Source organism: Temnothorax longispinosus, chromosome 8, assembly GCF_030848805.1.
Source record: "Temnothorax longispinosus isolate EJ_2023e chromosome 8, Tlon_JGU_v1, whole genome shotgun sequence".
In the NCBI taxonomy this organism is placed as follows: domain Eukaryota; kingdom Metazoa; phylum Arthropoda; class Insecta; order Hymenoptera; family Formicidae; genus Temnothorax; species Temnothorax longispinosus.
In genome coordinates this window covers 1,640,309-1,657,195 of record NC_092365.1, presented here as the reverse complement: position 1 = coordinate 1,657,195, position 16,887 = coordinate 1,640,309, and the positions used below count along the sequence as shown (strand labels likewise).

Below are 16,887 nucleotides of genomic sequence, written 5' to 3'. Positions count from 1 at the left end.
TTTTTTCGAAGCTTCTGCGGAGACTGAAATGGAAAGAAAGAAGCAGAAATGACGAGAGCGGTACCATCCCTGACGAGGCGGAAGTCCGTAGATAAAGAAGAAGGATCGTTCTCCACATCCCGTTCTGAATCCTAGCCTCGGTTGATTCCTGCGCCAAATGCGCGATCGCTGAAATCGCGCAATTCAAGACAATACGTAACTGTATTTCGTGCGACGCGCATCTGAAGCCAAGATTCGAGTAGCGGCTATAAATAAGGACGTAAGACGCGATCACGTCGATTACATCGCGACTCCGTAGTTTCCGTTCGCGAACGGGCAATTGTGCGTGGATACGCGCGCGTATAGTGCATCGCCAGAACCAACGGCGCGGGAAACGAGGCCATTAAATGATCGAGTCAAGCACCGTCGAGCCGAATCCGTACCGGCTTGTACACGTATCTCGTCAAATTCGCTCCGGGAATTCGACCACCAGCTACCCTCAGTCAGTTAACCGACTCCGTCGGTGACTCTGAAAGGGCAATTCCGGAGAGGACGCTTGACGTTAGTGGTCGGTCGGGATACTTAAGTGAAGTAAAAAATTCAAAGCGCATAATGCCCAATTTAATTATCGTAGAAGTAGCAGATTAGAGAAGAATTACTTAAAAATTGTAAATGAGAACAATATGATGGAACATTTTACGCGCGACCGTACGATTTTCTTCGGGGACCGAGGAAGGTCGAAGTTGATATTAGTTATTTCCAGTGAAGAAAAGCAAAACGTATATTGAAGTTACTTGCGCTGATTTTTTTTTCTTTTTCCTTTTCCCCAGAATTTAGGGAGGCTTTCAGGCTGTTTGACAAGGACGGCGATGGAACTATCACGAAAGAAGAACTCGGCAGGGTTATGCGTTCCTTGGGACAATTTGCGAGAGCGGAGGAGCTGAGAACGATGCTGCAGGAAATCGACATTGACGGTGAGCGGCAGCTCTATTATCCATCTTAGATTACTTATTAAAGTTGCAAAGAGTTTTGGACGGCAATGTTTTTCCGTTGTATTTGACGCTTGAAAAGATCATATTATCTATTATCAAATGAATATATTATTATTGATAATTACGGTCGAATTTGTTCAAACCAGGGAAGAAGGTAGGCTGATATGCAATCCATATTTATTATTTCGAATAGCTCGGTGGAAATCAAAATATTGCAATTTACCAATACGCAATATAGTGTTTATTTTGAATTTAGCGTTTGTCATCGGATTTATCCAATTAATATAGGAAGGGAGAAATTAGGCTAATATGTAACGTAATTGTATTTGACATTTGAATTGTTCGATGAAGATTTAAGCGCTGCATTTTATCGAAACGGATGGTATTGACCACTGGTGATATCGCACTATACCACGCCTTTTGTTTTTTCAATCTGTGTATTTTGAAAACCCCTCTTCATGTGCCACGTGTCGCTGAATAGATTACGTAGGTAATATAATATCTGATAAAAAAAAAACGAAATACTGATTGACCAATATTCGCAAATGAAATATGAATAGATTGAAGGAGAAATTGACGATAATGATGTATCAATACTACTGTTTATTATTATAATATTATATTGCATTTCATTATAATATATTATTACTATAACTGTTACATGATAATGCGTAAATTTATGCAATGCGGCGTATGACTTTATCTCATGTTACCTTAATTTTGCTCGCAAATGCCCGTGCGACGCAGCGTCTTAAGCAAAATAATCGCGGCGCCAACGATCGTTATCCGGGCACGAACGTTAAATCGCTATTTCCGCGGCGCGAGTTGCATCGGGATTACGAAATAATCATAAAATAAGGTGCACCCGTATTCCCCGAGTCATCGCCTGCGCGACGAAGCGAGCTGTTAGTAACGAGGTGGTAGTATCACTCGACGACGCCTAAAAGTTTACCCCATCTTCTCGCGTATTCACCCATTTCCACGGTCGTCCAGGCGCAATCTCGTGCCCGTCGGCAGATCGCCTTAATTGCAGCTAATTCTCGCGAAACGTTCCGACAATAGCCACAAATTCTGGGAAGAGGGAACCCCTTTATTACGAGCCCTTTATTATGATCCTCCGACACTGGCCGATCCTCTCTTCCACGCTCTTACTTGATTCCCGAGGATTCTCCTTCACCTTCGCCCCGAACTCCATCTCTTTACGCCACTGTTTCCAATTTTGTGGGCGGCCGCGCTAGGATCTACGTAACGTATCCTTCGTGTTTCAGTGCTCCTTCAGGCCTTTCCCTCCGTGTTTACGCTCGGCAGCAATGTTTCATTGTCTGACGAAAGGGTCCGCGCGAAATCCACGTCGATACCTCTTTCGCAAACGAACTCGTTACATGTGGCGCGAATCACGGTTTTCGAAACATTTCCGATAGCGTATTTATGACCGGGACACCGTTTCGGCACCAGAACATATCTTATCCGGCGAAAATAAGCAGGGACGAGTGAAATGGGAAGGAATAGATATCTTTTAAATCACGGTACCTTCTTTAGCTATCCATTAGCTTTTCTGCGAAAACTCTAAATTATTTATTCATGAAATTCACCTGCGATGCATCGAATAATCAGACTATGTATAATCATTATCGATTTTTGTATAGTGATTGTATTGTTTTAAAATACTAAAACTGTTTGGAATCCTACAACAGACGATACTGTATCAATACTTTTCCTGTCGAGAAATTGCTATTGATGATTCGAGAGCGGAAGCGAGTCGGCGTATTGACGCCGAATGGTGCAAGTTCTCGTACCTGTTGCTAGTCCGCTCCACAACGGTTGGCTATTACCAGTCATTTTCTCTGTAATCAGAAGAATTACGGGATAAAGCCCGCGGTGAAAAACGACCGCTCGCAGCCTCTCGAAAAAGAACCCGACAAAACGAGTTTCGGGGGAAATTCGACGCTTTCTGCTCGAGTCTGCGCTCGCGACAAAAGAATTGAGAGAAAAAAGCGGAACGATTGTTAAAATCCTTTTAAGAACATCGCGGGGTGTAAATCGAAGTCTCTGGCGTGTTCCAAAGAACGAAGTAATTACGGTCGCGGGAGTAAATTGTTTCGGGGACAGGCATTATCCATCGAGATGGAATTTACTCGTGCAAGCAGCGCACCCGTGCTTTTTAGCGAAGCTCCGAAAGTGATAATTCCCGACACCTGAGGATTAGGTCGGCGCGCGGAAAAAGATTCCCGCGTTTAACTCTTGGGCCCGGACTCTGTTAATGCGCCGAGAGCGATTCGCAAAAAGGGGATTTTAAAATCCGCGGATCGGAGAAGAAATATTTCCGTGGTCGTACGAAAATTGCGGTTGTAAAAACAAGGAGCCGGACCGCGGGCCGGCCGACCGTGGCAAAAGAGGCAGCGATGCGAATCTCGATAATCGCCGAAGCAGTCTCGTCCCGGGGATATTTCCGAGGGAAATTACTTTTCCGTTTGAACCGCTCGAATCCGTGCTCCGCGTACCGTTACGAGAATAGATACGGTTTCGCGAGCCGTCGTCGTCGATCGCGAATCGTGTGAACCGCGCGTGAAATTATCCGCCCCCGCATTGACTTTACTTGATATAACTTACCCGCAATTCTGTGAGAAAGGATAATGTAACGCGCGCGGCGTCGTTGATAACGATTTTTCATTATTTTCAACACGGCCCTTCTCAGCGATGACATTTTTTTCCCTGCCGGAAAAACACGATTCTTTCGTATAATATTCCTTTCTGCGTTTCTTATGAAAATGAATTTTCGACCTAGTCGCACGATTTGGAAGTCGCTCTTGCTCGAGGTACATGTTGCTGAGAAAAAGAGCACGGAAAGAGGAAGTTGAGCGAGAAGTTTGCGAACTCCGCTATACTATTAAATAGATTGCGCGCGCGGGAAGTCTTAAGAGTTTTCTCATTTTCTTTATTCCAAAAAATTCCATTCTCGCAGATAACAAGGCACTGCATTGACACCGTTGATATAGCTCGTTATATCATCACAATTGTAGCGTTATAATGAAGATGATAAACAAATTGCCGTAGCTTGCCGTTATCTTCAACAATTATCATAGCCATTGTTTGAATCATACAAGTAATGATATAAAAATCTTAAAACGTGTTCCTAAATATTTTTTTGATACTTTGGAGACACTTTGGATTAGTGAATCAACGTACGATTTATTGTATAAAATTACAACAGTTAAGAAATTTCCATAAAACACCACTAAACTTCTTTCCTCAGCGAAATCTTATTCCGCGGAATAAAATCGCGAAAAATTCTTCGACGCCTGAGAACAGCGACTTTAAGAAGTCGTTGTATGTCACGTTGTACTCACGCTAATAGCGAGTCGTTATCGTTACGCGGCTATCGTGGCTGATGTAACTATTATCGTTATACTGCTACGATTGGCGTGGTTAACGTCGGTTTTTCGCCGAGGGCTCTCTGGCAGAAATTTACGCGTTATTATAGCGATCGACCGAAAGAAGATTTTGCGAAGACGTCCCGTTTAATTAATCGATCCGTCTGTTCTGCAAATGAGATTCGATAGCGAGCGGGATGCGAACGGCCGTTGCTTAATCGCGCCGTATAATCCGTTGAACTTTGACGAAGAAAGAACTCTATTAAGCGCAGTGGATGCCCTCGTCGGCCGCGCACTCGCGACCGAGTACGTCGGAACAAAGCGATATTCAAATTTCAAGCGAATAATTTGCAGGAGATTGCCACTCCTTCCGTGCGATCAGTTCACCAACAGCTTTAATAACACTTTAATTCACTCCACGATGGCAGACTCAAGATTGCCAACTCTCAAGGCGGTTAACGTAAAATGCATTTGTCATGTATGTAGCTCTTTAATTGCTCGCCTGCACTCCTTCTCTTCCCGATGACGTACATAATTTCGATACCTAGTGAAATAATGGCAGAAATTTTTAAGCGGATAATTAGAGGTGCGTGTCCGTACAGAGCGAGTCAAATGAAAACGAAGCCCAATATCTGCCGCTTCAACGGGATGATGCGACTCTGTTTCTACGAATACGAAAGACAGTGGTATCCGCGCATTACATACGTTTCACGTTGACGTTCTCTCTCGTTCGCTATGGAACGCGATAGTAGTCTGAGTATGCGTCAAAACGAAGACCCTGAGAGCCCTTCTATAGCGGTAATTAGTATCTACGTTAAATGCCATGCACACGTATACACACATCGATGACGTGAGTGTTAAATACGGCGACCAAAGGCGGCTCGCAGCATTTAATTAGGCCGGAATTAGCTCTTTATTGAGCAGGACCATGTGATAGTCAGCTTTGACATGTGCCTCTCCGCTTGCATTATTTGAAGAGCGACTCGATGAAATCGTATCAAGATAATCCAACAAAGCAGAATCTATGTGAAAACATATGCATGCGTTGGATGCCGCATTAAAAGTTCGATATCGTGCGTTAAGAAATGTTAAGGAACGATTAACTGAATACAAATAATTATTGAAATAAATTACGATAAGATAAAATGAAATCTGTTGTATACCAAATATAACATAGAATCTTTATAAGAAGATCGACAGTACTCGAGTTACTTTGATTTAATTATTGAAAATTGAAGCGCTCTTATTGATGTTGAAGCACCCGAACTTTAGGAAATTTTATGAAGCCTTTTAAGTATCCGTACGAGTAACGGCATCAAATGACTAGCATCCCGATACCTTGCGAGATCGAAACGTACTCGTACTCGTAGGATCGCCGTTCGTTTGCCAGGCAATCGAGCAAGGCAATCAATCGCGGCGAAGGATTCATTTGATTTGCCTGGTAATCGAGATGGTTGCCTTCTTATTTCCTATGAATGAATTTCGTGACTTCGCGGGACTCCCAGAACCCAGAGCCGTCCCACCCTGTCGCGGTAAGCGGAAGCGTTTGACGTCGTTCCACTGCGGCAAAAGCGAAAGTTCTCAAGAAGTTCGGGCACGTACACACGGCGGAGAAGTGAGGCGGGAATCCGTCGGGAACGCGGCTCCTGGGATATCTTCTTAAAGATTCATGTCGCTCCGATCGCATTACCGCTTCGCCCACGCGTGCAACCCCGCCGCATTCGCAACCGCGATACCGTAAATTATCGTGCTATCGCGAGCGCGTAAATCCGCAGATAATGCCCCGCGACTCGCGGCGGCGCACGGGCACACGCGTCGTTGTGACGCGGATCCTCGTCGACGAAGCTGCGCTCGGCAGTCGTACAATGTGGACACAAAGTTAAATTATCTCGGTCGATCGGACCTGAGAGCGGATCAAATGCGACAGAGACTCGTCCTCGCTGGCTTCCTCGGACTTTCCTCTCGTTGGCGCGATTCCCTCTGATGGAATCACTTTATGAATAACGTCACGTGCGCGAGACGTGCAGTTTGCGACCGAAGTTATCGCGATCGTAACTATTACGTCGCTTCGGGGATTTATAGCGGTTGGGTGCATACCGTGAATAAGTTAAAACCGTCCCACGATACATGTACTAACCAATTCAAACGATACCGACGATGATACGGACGATGAGTGACATTTCCATGGTTTCCAAGGAATACATTTTTTTTCCCCGGAGATAAAAATTAATCGAGCAAAAAATTGCAATGTATTAATTAAATTACTCGATTCTGCGATGGTACGGATATATATTTTTGTACTTTTCGGGTAAATAGAGGAAAAAATTCTTGTTTTTAGAACTCAAACTTTATTAATTAAACAGCGCGTATCGCAATCGACTTCGCGATAAAATAATACCGCTATGTAACTCGATTCAATTCCGTATTCATACTAAACTAAAAATAATTTTTACGTTTCTCTTTATTTTACGTTTCTTTTTAATTTATGCACGTTCAGGGAGTAATCCCACTACTTTTTTTATTCAATCTCGGACAAACATCGCTTACCTAATTTTCATTATTTTTACGTGAAATATTAAAATATTACAATATCTAGATTTTACTTCTCGATCTTTTCCACATTTCCTTTTCCCACAATATAGTCTCAAATATTAATACAAGTCGCGACAATTAATAGAAGGTTTCTGCAATTGCAACTGATTGGTATTGCCTGAGTTACGTTTCCCTTCGTTTCCCTTCGATTGTCAGAAAATCGCTATTTCGAAAACGTTTCGTGTGTATAGATCAGATTTCAGCGCGTTTAGAACCATCCGGTTTCCACATCCGTCTTTCTATCACTTTTATTTCGCGATTTAATTCTCCGCGAGTATGTATCATCGTACATGTATCACAGGGCGAAGCGATTTCGCGATATCGATCGATCTACTCGCGATGGATCTCCTATTCGGTGGAAAGTAATAACATTCTGCAAATACCGTCTGGTTTTCGCGAATCGCCTTCGTTTCCATCGGTCTCTCGACGTTTTGCAATCTAGATTGCATTGAATATTGTTGTTTTGCCGCTTTGCTTTTTTCCTTTTCCTCTCTCCCCCTCCTCTCTCTTTCTCCCTCTTTTTTTCTCTTTCTCTTTCTCTCTCTATTTTTGTCTTTCATTTTGCGTGTCTCAGAAGGGCGAGGATAACGTGACAGAATTGAAGATCGCTCGATTGCCGATGCGTTATCGGCCTCGGGATATCAGCTGTTTACAATTTAGCGCTATTTTCCGCGCCGGCGATATTTGAAATCGCGGAGAACAAAAGGCGAGGAAAACCGCGTCCGACCACACGAGTGCTTCATATATGCGAGAGTTCAGTAGTTCGCGATTCATATCCTCGAGCGCGTGTCCGCGCCAGAAATAAATTCTCGTCTCGAGAAGTGGTTTTCGTGCCCCGGCTACGCGACACTTAACAAACGAAACGAAATGACCGACAAATCCGCCGTGACAGTCGGGAACCAAGAGAGATCCCCGTGTACGCGCGAGGGAACTTGAAAGAGAAGTCGACGGGTTCTGGAGGAAGAACGCTTATCATTTTTCATCGGCTGTCGATCGGCTCAATCATCAAATTTGCCGCGCCGCGAGGCGAAAAGCTGCAGGTATGAAATATTGTCGTCTTTTCTTTTATTTTTACTATAATAGAAAGTTGAAATTTATCTCCGTCGCGAGATACATGGCTCGTTACGTAACTTGTGCCTCTGCTGGGACAGGCAAGAGAGACAGCCGCCGCCGCGCCGTGCCGTCTAAACGTAGAACGATCGCTACATCCGCAGGTTTAATGAGAATTTTAACGACTGAGCGAATCGACAGAAAAAAAGAGGACGGGAGGAAACAAGAAAAAACGGATAGATGCAAACGGACGGACGAGCGCGCCGCGGACGCGCTAAACGAAGCCAATCGACCCTTTTTGCCACTGTCTACGCGAGTAACGCGAGATCCGGTGCGGCGCGGGTGAGAAAAACGAGCTCGAGCGTTTTCGGCGGGTATACTAGACGGGGGCTACTATGCGGCCGTGACATTCGTAATATGCCAACACCGCGGGCTTCTTATCGGGTCGCACGATTGGATTGATCCCGTCCCTCCGTGTGGCTCCTCCAAGGCGGCATGGCAGGACGCCGCGCCGCGCGATTGCGAGAGCGAGAAGCACGATCCCTATCTCCCCGATTGTCCCTTCCCGAGTCACGCCTACGGAATTTCATCGGGAATCCCGGCCGGCCCGTATCGTAACACGCAGTCAATTTGTATGCCCGCGCATACGTACGTACGTGGGGCATGTAATACATGGTATAATACACGCGACCCCGCGCTATCAGAAAATACCCCCCGGGCTATACACACGGCGCGTTGGCTGTGTGCTCGTACGTTACGTATACGTGTGACTGTCATCCACGACGGCATCCACACACACACACACGCGTGCCCAGTTCATGGGTTACCTGGAAATGGAGACTTGGGAATTATGTAGGGCAGATCGATGATCGTATAATCGCATATTGATTGATTCTACGCGAGATTCTGTGTGGGCAGAATAATCTCTCGATTAAGTCGCCGGCCTACTCTCGTTTTAGATAATCGTAGTCTTAACTTTCGAGAATCTAAAGTGCGCTGCTAATGTAACACCGGCAGATCTAATTACGGGATCTTTCAAACTTTCCGTAGCAAGACGTTGCCTTAATTAATAACAAAATTTGAAAGATAAAGTTGCGCGAGTAAAGTGGTGTAATTAAAATTGCTCTCTTGATCTGAAAAGATCTGTTGATTCTAATGATAATTTTTGAAACGTTGTCACGAGAATTATTTAGCACAATTTATGATCTTTGCTGAAGGCTGAACCCAGAAAACACGAATATTTAAAAAATGTCTCAAAAATGTTTTAAGACGTCAACCTGGTAGTCTAATTAGTCTATAAAGATGTTTGCTATTAACTATGCTTGCTATTATTAAAATCTGGCTATATTATACCTGACTTTGATATCTTTTATTATTCATTCAGTGTCACGACATAATTAAGGTGAAGCTTTTCAGAGACGCGTTAACAAGAGAAGTACAAGACAAATTTTAAGATCTTAGATGACTCTATGACTTCAAAATGTTATAACATTTGCTGGGAACGTTTATTTTGTTACGCAAATGAAGATGTCAGCTCACTTAGCATAAATAAAACAACGCAACAAAGCGGTAAAAGAACGGGAAAGCCAAATAGTCACGTACGCGAAACAGTCAGGTGATTCGACACACATCGTAAAGTGTCTTGGGTATCGACGAGCGAAAGGATACGTACTTCATTTCGCTCGGGTAGGATGTTATTGCCGGCGAATTTGCAAGCGCGGCATAACATTATACTTTACTGTTTGCCGACGTTGTAATACACTTTATGTCCTCATTCTTCGCGGGAATGGGCACGTATCGTTATCACGTAGCCCGCGTTTACACGCTCAGCCGTGTAAACGTGCGAGCTCGCGCGTGAACTGGTCCCGCGCGAACACCGGCGTTTCCGCACGCGCGGATCTGCGTGCGTGCCGTTGCATGCAGCACAGGATGCTGCAACGGGAAGTTGCTGCAAAAGTCAACGTGTGCGCATGTGTGTATATATACGCGCCGTGGAATTCCCAAAGCACTGCATCCGAGGATGCTACCCCCTCATGGGATTATCTACACCGGCGGTTATCCGGCTAAAATCCGCTTAGGCTGGCGCTTAGCCTACGACGTCGGCTGCAGCCGGAAGTCCTGAGGGTGCGCGAGCGCGCTGCAAATGACAACTCGGGGATTTTAAAAGCGCGCGCGCACGCTTCCTCATCTCGACGGGCCTCAATAAAAGGGGCGCCGAGACGCGCGATCGCTTTCGATTATAGATTTTATTCGGAAGATTTCGTCGCGAGAAAGGCTGTCTGATGCACGCGCATATTTTCTTCACTTCCGACACATTTCCGTACGCTACATTTTCAGGGGAATAAGAGCGAAACGAGCGCACGTTTTCCAATTGTCAAAATCATATGTAAGGAAGATTTGAAAAGTTAAGCCCTCCTAGAAATATGTCAATAACGGATTCAATGTACAAGGAGGTTGATGGGGTTGAATATCTACGTTGCGTTTTTCCTGTTCTGGAATAGAACGATCTGGGATGTAATCATTTGGAATAAAAATCAGAAACGCGATCAATCAACAGATGGATGAAAAGTCAGAGGAAAAGATATTAGTCTTCTGAGAGATTGTTTTATTGCAATTATTATAAATTTGAAAGCGATCAGTCAGTGTCATTGTGTAATGAGTAGAATGAAGTTTACCCACACGAGTACACGACTCTTTGTAGAATGGAAATTTCGTCTTTTACTTCTGTATATCTTATATTTCCTTCGAATCAAATGTTACTGTCCCAGGGAAGCCTGATAAGAACTTATCTACAGGATAGAATATAACATTGTTAGGACATAGAAGATATAGTACGCAACGTAGGATGGAATTGCATTCGGTAACAGTAACTTTGCAGAACTACAAAGCAGAAATTCAAAGCGGAAGGAAGACATGAAAAAGATCTTTGATACGGACTGAAACACATTTACAATGTCGTAAGCGTTTAATTTCAAATTTATGACTTTTGTTTGCGCGCTTCGATGTTGAATACATTTCTTTGTTTGCTGTAGCGAGGATATTTTGTAATTAAATTTCAGTCTGGGGAATTAAAGTGTTTTAGAAGGCAACGTGACAAAAAATGAGACTCGGTAAAATTTGTTAACTTATTAAAGTTCACTGTTTCAAAAATAGTACCATTACGAGGCCGTTTTTTTTCTCTCTCTGAACATTAATGGATTAACCGCATCGTACATCATCTCGTGAAATTTTTAGTTGAAGGAAGGTGCTATTTATATCAGTGCCATTAAGCACTCGCGGAATAAGAGAAATTCCAGTAAAATAAAAGCACTCTCTTCCCTTTTCCTGTAAAGAGCACCAAACATTTTAACCTGCTAAAATTATATCATACTGTAAGGGATAACAACACGCGAAATGACTTTTTTACTGTAATAGCGTGTCGACGTCTCTAAATTTCGGCCTGTCTTTCGGTCAGACGGTGTACAATGTAGAATTCTAATTACGTGTTGTATAATACGTGACTTCATCACCATACTGCGGGTCCAGTGCGGATCTGTCTGCAGCTGCGCGGGAATTAGCTCGTTTAGGGAGATGGCTGACGGACGGATTGTAAACTGTGTACATCGCACGAACAACACCGCGTTTATTTAAGCGGTGGTCGAATTATGCAAATTGGACGGCGCCCGCCAACGGATCCTCGATGCGGCCCTCGACGCTCCGATAAATGTGTTTCACCGTTCGATTGTGATTTATTTCCTCCAGATATTACCGAACGTCAACCTGATTCTCCTTCCTTCGCAACGATCGACACATGTCGCTTCCCGATCACTTGTTTACGAGCTCGCGAATTTTTGTCTCGCCCGCGTTAATGTAGCGGAATATATGGAAAACATTGGGTGAAATAGGGCACAAAAATACACCTACATATTTACATAAATATCCACGCGGATGTTTTTGTTCTCGTTTATTTCGGTTAGGTAAATACTTGTAAAATGGAAAATTACGAAAATGTTTTAAAAAAATATGAACAAAATGTACAGACTATATTAAACCTATACATAGCGTTATAAATGTCTTTCCACTTGAAAATAGCCGCGTCTGTTTGTGAGTCCAATAATAGCTATTTATTATTTGACTCGGACGCGGTTATCTTTAGGTGGGAAGGCATTTATAATGCCATGAATAAGTACGCCGTATGTATATTATCAATTTTTCATACATTTGGAAATGAATGTCTATCCTTATGTTGATGATAGGTACGTGATAAAACAAATCATTTGCATTTACAAATTGTAAAATGTATTTTTGCTCACAGAAAAAAAAATGATGTTGTATGAACAGTATTAGTGTAATTGAGATAAAACTTATTGATGCAACATCAATATTATTAATCAACAAAAAACATCAGATAATTGTTTCAATAATTTAAATATTTGGTCCAATAATATCCAATTGAATTAACTATTTATGTTTGTGACAGTCCGTGACGTCGACGTTTAATTGAAGCAACTTTATTTTTTTTCCGTGTATACTTTCTACTCTCTGCCAAGAGAGCATTTGTATTTTCATTTTTATTTTTACTGTTCCGACATAGTTAATGTCGATAAGTTGTTTTTAAGGATATTAAGATTATGATGAGGCAGCAGTTTTAGTGAATACTAAAACTGCTGCCCGTCATTGTAAATGAAAGAATTACGACGGTCCTTTTTGAGGCGAGCCCATGAATTAATGGGAAGTGCTGCGCGCGCGAGAAATCGTAATTAGGCGTTCGCACGAAGCAGAGCGCGACAGCTGAGAATTCAGCTTGGCTAAAAACTCCCGTAAAAGTGACGCGCAAGATGCCGCGGTTCTTTTTCGCGCAGGGAGCTCCGCAACCAAGGACATTACTCCGGATCGCGAGGTGTAAAGTTCGTTCGCTCCCGCGAACCCTTCTACGCCCGCGCCCTTACGCCTTTGTGCGAATATTGCCGTGTACTTCCCTCTTATTACGTGTATAGCGCGACAAAGGGGTTCAGCGAAAGCATTGACGTGGAGGAACCTGCTTTACCGGAATGCGAGAAAGATTTCTCGCGTTCGGATCGAACGTAAATTGCCCGATAGACGTGTAGCGCACCCCGATGGCTGTATTTAGCGAGACCTCCCAACATAAAAAGCTACAAGACGGTCAGCCGTATCTTTTACTCAACTGCTTGGTTCGCTGAAGAAGGAACTGAAAGAAGTTAGAGGAAAGACTCAATGTCTAGATTAAGAATGAATTAATTTCTTTAATCAGAAGGCCCTTTTTGCCAGCCCCCCTGAGAGCTGAGGAGTGTTGACCCTGCATTTAAATGACGATGAGAATTTTCTCCCTTTCTGCGATCAAGTCTTTCTCTATTCTACATGCACAATTAAATCGCATTTAATTAAAAGGATTGCCGGATTTATTATTGTCATTTTTATTGTGCACGACTGCAATATTATCTCATTCGTCTTGAAGAATCTTACATAAAAATAATTAGAAGCTATCGCTGTTCAGTTTCGTTGCCTCGGGAAACTTGTCGCATTATTCCGAAGTCTCTTCGAGATAAATCACGTACAAGATCTTCATCACAATTTAACTTATCCGACAACTCAATTACCTACTTGTTCGTATATATTGCGATTCAGCTTCATTTGTGTCTTGCGATTTTTCCTCAGGTGACGGAAACGTCAGCTTCGAGGAATTCGTCGAGATCGTCAGCAACATCGGTGCGAGCACGGCGGCGCCGTCGGATCAGGATCAGGAGGAGCAGGAATTGCGAGACGCCTTTCGGGTGAGTGAAATAAACGCGAATAGAAAATCCTCCCTCCCCGTCGCTTGTTTCATTTGAATCTACGAATCGCGTGGCCGGCTCCTTCGCCTTCCTCGGATCGGTCCACGCGATCGCCCGATAAATTCCAGCGCCCGCCTCGCACGTAGGCGAAGCCGCCCGGATATCGAACGTAGCATATTTTCTCGCGATCCAGGCAATTTTCGGCCGGATTACCGCGGCCGTTCTCAGTCAACTTTCCCTCTTGCGCGAAGGAAGCGAGAGGATTTGCTCCGGCGTTCTTAAACGAGCCGATAGAGCCGGTTTCTTCAGATAGAGACTAAGGCGAGGCGACAGCCAGTTCGCGTACTACACCCTGGCGGCTCCTTAAGATATAATGCTGTTCATGAAACGCAAAAGTTGGTAATGACTGCGACATGCACTATGAATACTTGAGCGTCCTATGCATACTTTATGGATTATATTAATAAGTTTTCTGCTGCGCGCAGGTGTTTCACGGTTAAGTGGCTGGGGGTTTAATCTGTTCTGACTGTCAAATGTATCCCTTAATCTTTACTTCCTGAGAGTTTAGAATTCGAGATCTCTCGTTTCTCGGCGGAAATGTCAGAATGGATTAAGATATTCGCATAATCTTTCAAATTATAGTTGCGGCCTGTTGCAGTTGGTGGAACAGGCTGCCTGACACATTATAAGTTCCTTAAACGTTTCAAGATATTCAGCTTCATAATTATATCTCGATTGTTTTAAAATCATATGTAATTATTGCGATCTTAAACGTATTTTTATTGTTATTGTTATTTCTTTTTATTTTATACACTATGATAATCATGCTAAATATAATACGATCTTATTATTTTCTCGCATATAAATTGCATATGTTTTTGAGATGCTCGGGATCGACTCACAAATAATAAATAATAGCTAAATATATAAATAAGCAAACAGATCCGATTTATACGAAAAATTTGATTCACGGGAATCATGAAATAAGGATCAGGAGACCTGAAACCTTAAGCTCAACGGTTCCCGCGGTGAGTGCAATCCTCGATCTTTCTGTAATAAAATAAATTCCGATCCCGCGCTGCTCGAAATTTCCAACACGTTTTACCATGAATGTGAAAAATGTATAAGAGCTCAATGACATCGACCCCATGATACCCGCGAGTACGCGTACGTATAATGCGGTTATTTAAAATGATACGTGGGAGGGTACGAAACGCAGAATCAAGAAAGTCTTTGCCTGTTACCTCGCGCAATATCATAGACACAACATAAAATATACATCTATTATATATATCGAGTTAACGGATCGATGAATGGCTTGAGTAGAAATTGCATACATATATATCGCATATTTTTTCGCGGCTTCAACCGAAATTGTCCTACGACCGTTTTAAGGAATTTCGCTTATTACTGGAAAAAAGTGTGATGAGGCGGAGAATTCCTTGACTTGTTTCACTTTTTTCAAATTTCCGCTGTCCATACATTTTTGCGTATTATTCAATCAAAACGCGGACAAAAAAATTACATCTCAGGATGGGAATAGAGGAATTTGTCGGGAAAATATGCAAAATATTCTCGAAAAATGATTAACAAATGTGGCGTCCGCTTAATCGAGAATCTAGGTAATATTGGCACGATATATGAGGACATATAATCGGGATTAAACGCTGATTTTATGGGTGCAAAATGCCGGGAGATAAAAGGATCACGAAGCGTTTACGTTTTCTTGCTTGTTGTCGGCGAAGATATTCTTGTATGAATAATGCATCTGCCCGTCGTATACGCGTGCCTTTATGTTAAACTGGGGGTAAGCCAGGATCAGCACGGAAATACTTCATTTAATGCAACACAGCTTCCGAGACTGTTGTCGCGAGAAGAATGCACCTGCAATCCGATCGCGCGTGAAATTAACAGTCGCGGTCGAAACCAATCGAGTTTCGCATTTATAACTACATAAAATTTCGCGACCTCCTTAAGGAGGGACTGGATAATTTAACCCGGGCGTACTCGCGGGAAGCGTAAGTGGTCCTCCGGGAGAAGTAGGCACCTAAAGACGCGGGCGAAAATTGTCAAAAGTTTCAAAAACTTCTCGAATGAAGGTAATAAATCCGAGAGAAAAGTCTTCGTACGAGATAGACTCGTAAGAAGACCACGCGAAAACAGATTCTTGGCTTGAAAGCCGGAGAGAAGGAGGTTACAGGGTGACCGGAGAACATGGAGTGCTCGACTTCGTCGGCAGTGCATTCTCTTCGTTGGGATGTACGGACCTTAAGGTCCTCTCTTACAAGTCCGCCGGTATTTGTTCGGGCTGCCTTACCAGGTCGGCCGGCCGTTGCTAGTCACAGCCAAGTCCTATTCACCCGCGAAGGACATGCGACACTTGATTTTACGGATTCTCGAATCTAATTCTCTGTCTCTCTCTCTCACTCTCTCTGAGACTTCTGAGACAAGTTTGTTTCGACATCTCAACCGAATTGCGGAATCGGGAAGACGACGGATAACGTCGTAAATTGTGTAACAAGTGCAAGCGAAATACATGAACTCCTTGCCTTGCAAAAGGAATCTTTCCTTTTTTTTTTCTTTTTTTTTCACTCGGGTACATCTAGAATTTTATGTTTCAATTTACGCGAGTGTACCTTAAGGTGTTCTTCAGATTTTTCGAATCCAAGATTTTACGTCTCGTTTTACGTGAACAGACTTCCGAAACGTTTTCGTGACATTTTCCCATTGAACGTATCCCGGTTTTAATGTACTTCGAGACACTTTCGACAGGACCCTTCTGACTTGAAGCGGTGAGTGGCAGCATAAGTTGCGGCGATAAACCAATCTGATTCGTTCATCTCCTCGAGCGGGACGATGATTATGACAATTCCATTAAAGTCGCTAAATCTTAGGAGGCTTATTAAAATCGAGAAACTGACGACGGGAGTCGGGCATTCGCTGATCCCGATTATTATTGCTCGTCGAAATTCTTGTCGCAAATGAAATGAAGATTCTATACGCCTCGCGAAGTCAGTTGAAATGGAGGACGCGAGATTTACTTTAGATTCTTCCTCGGTCGTTACGTTCTTGCGCATTCCTTCTCTCCGGCTGTAGTTCCCGCACCTACGCGCAAGTAAGGAAGGTTTCCTC

At 43.3% G+C, this 16,887-nt stretch overlaps 1 protein-coding gene across 2 annotated transcripts in view; it reads left to right on the top strand.

The window, feature by feature from the left end:
- Positions 1–16,887, top strand: part of LOC139817093 (uncharacterized) — a 55,421-nt gene that overhangs the window by 24,105 nt on the left and 14,429 nt on the right. For both annotated transcript variants that reach the window (XM_071784905.1, XM_071784904.1), the window contains exons 3-4: positions 810–953; positions 13,640–13,755. In XM_071784905.1, coding sequence (XP_071641006.1) covers positions 810–953; positions 13,640–13,755 — 260 coding nt within the window. The remainder of the gene's footprint in view (positions 1–809; positions 954–13,639; positions 13,756–16,887) is intronic.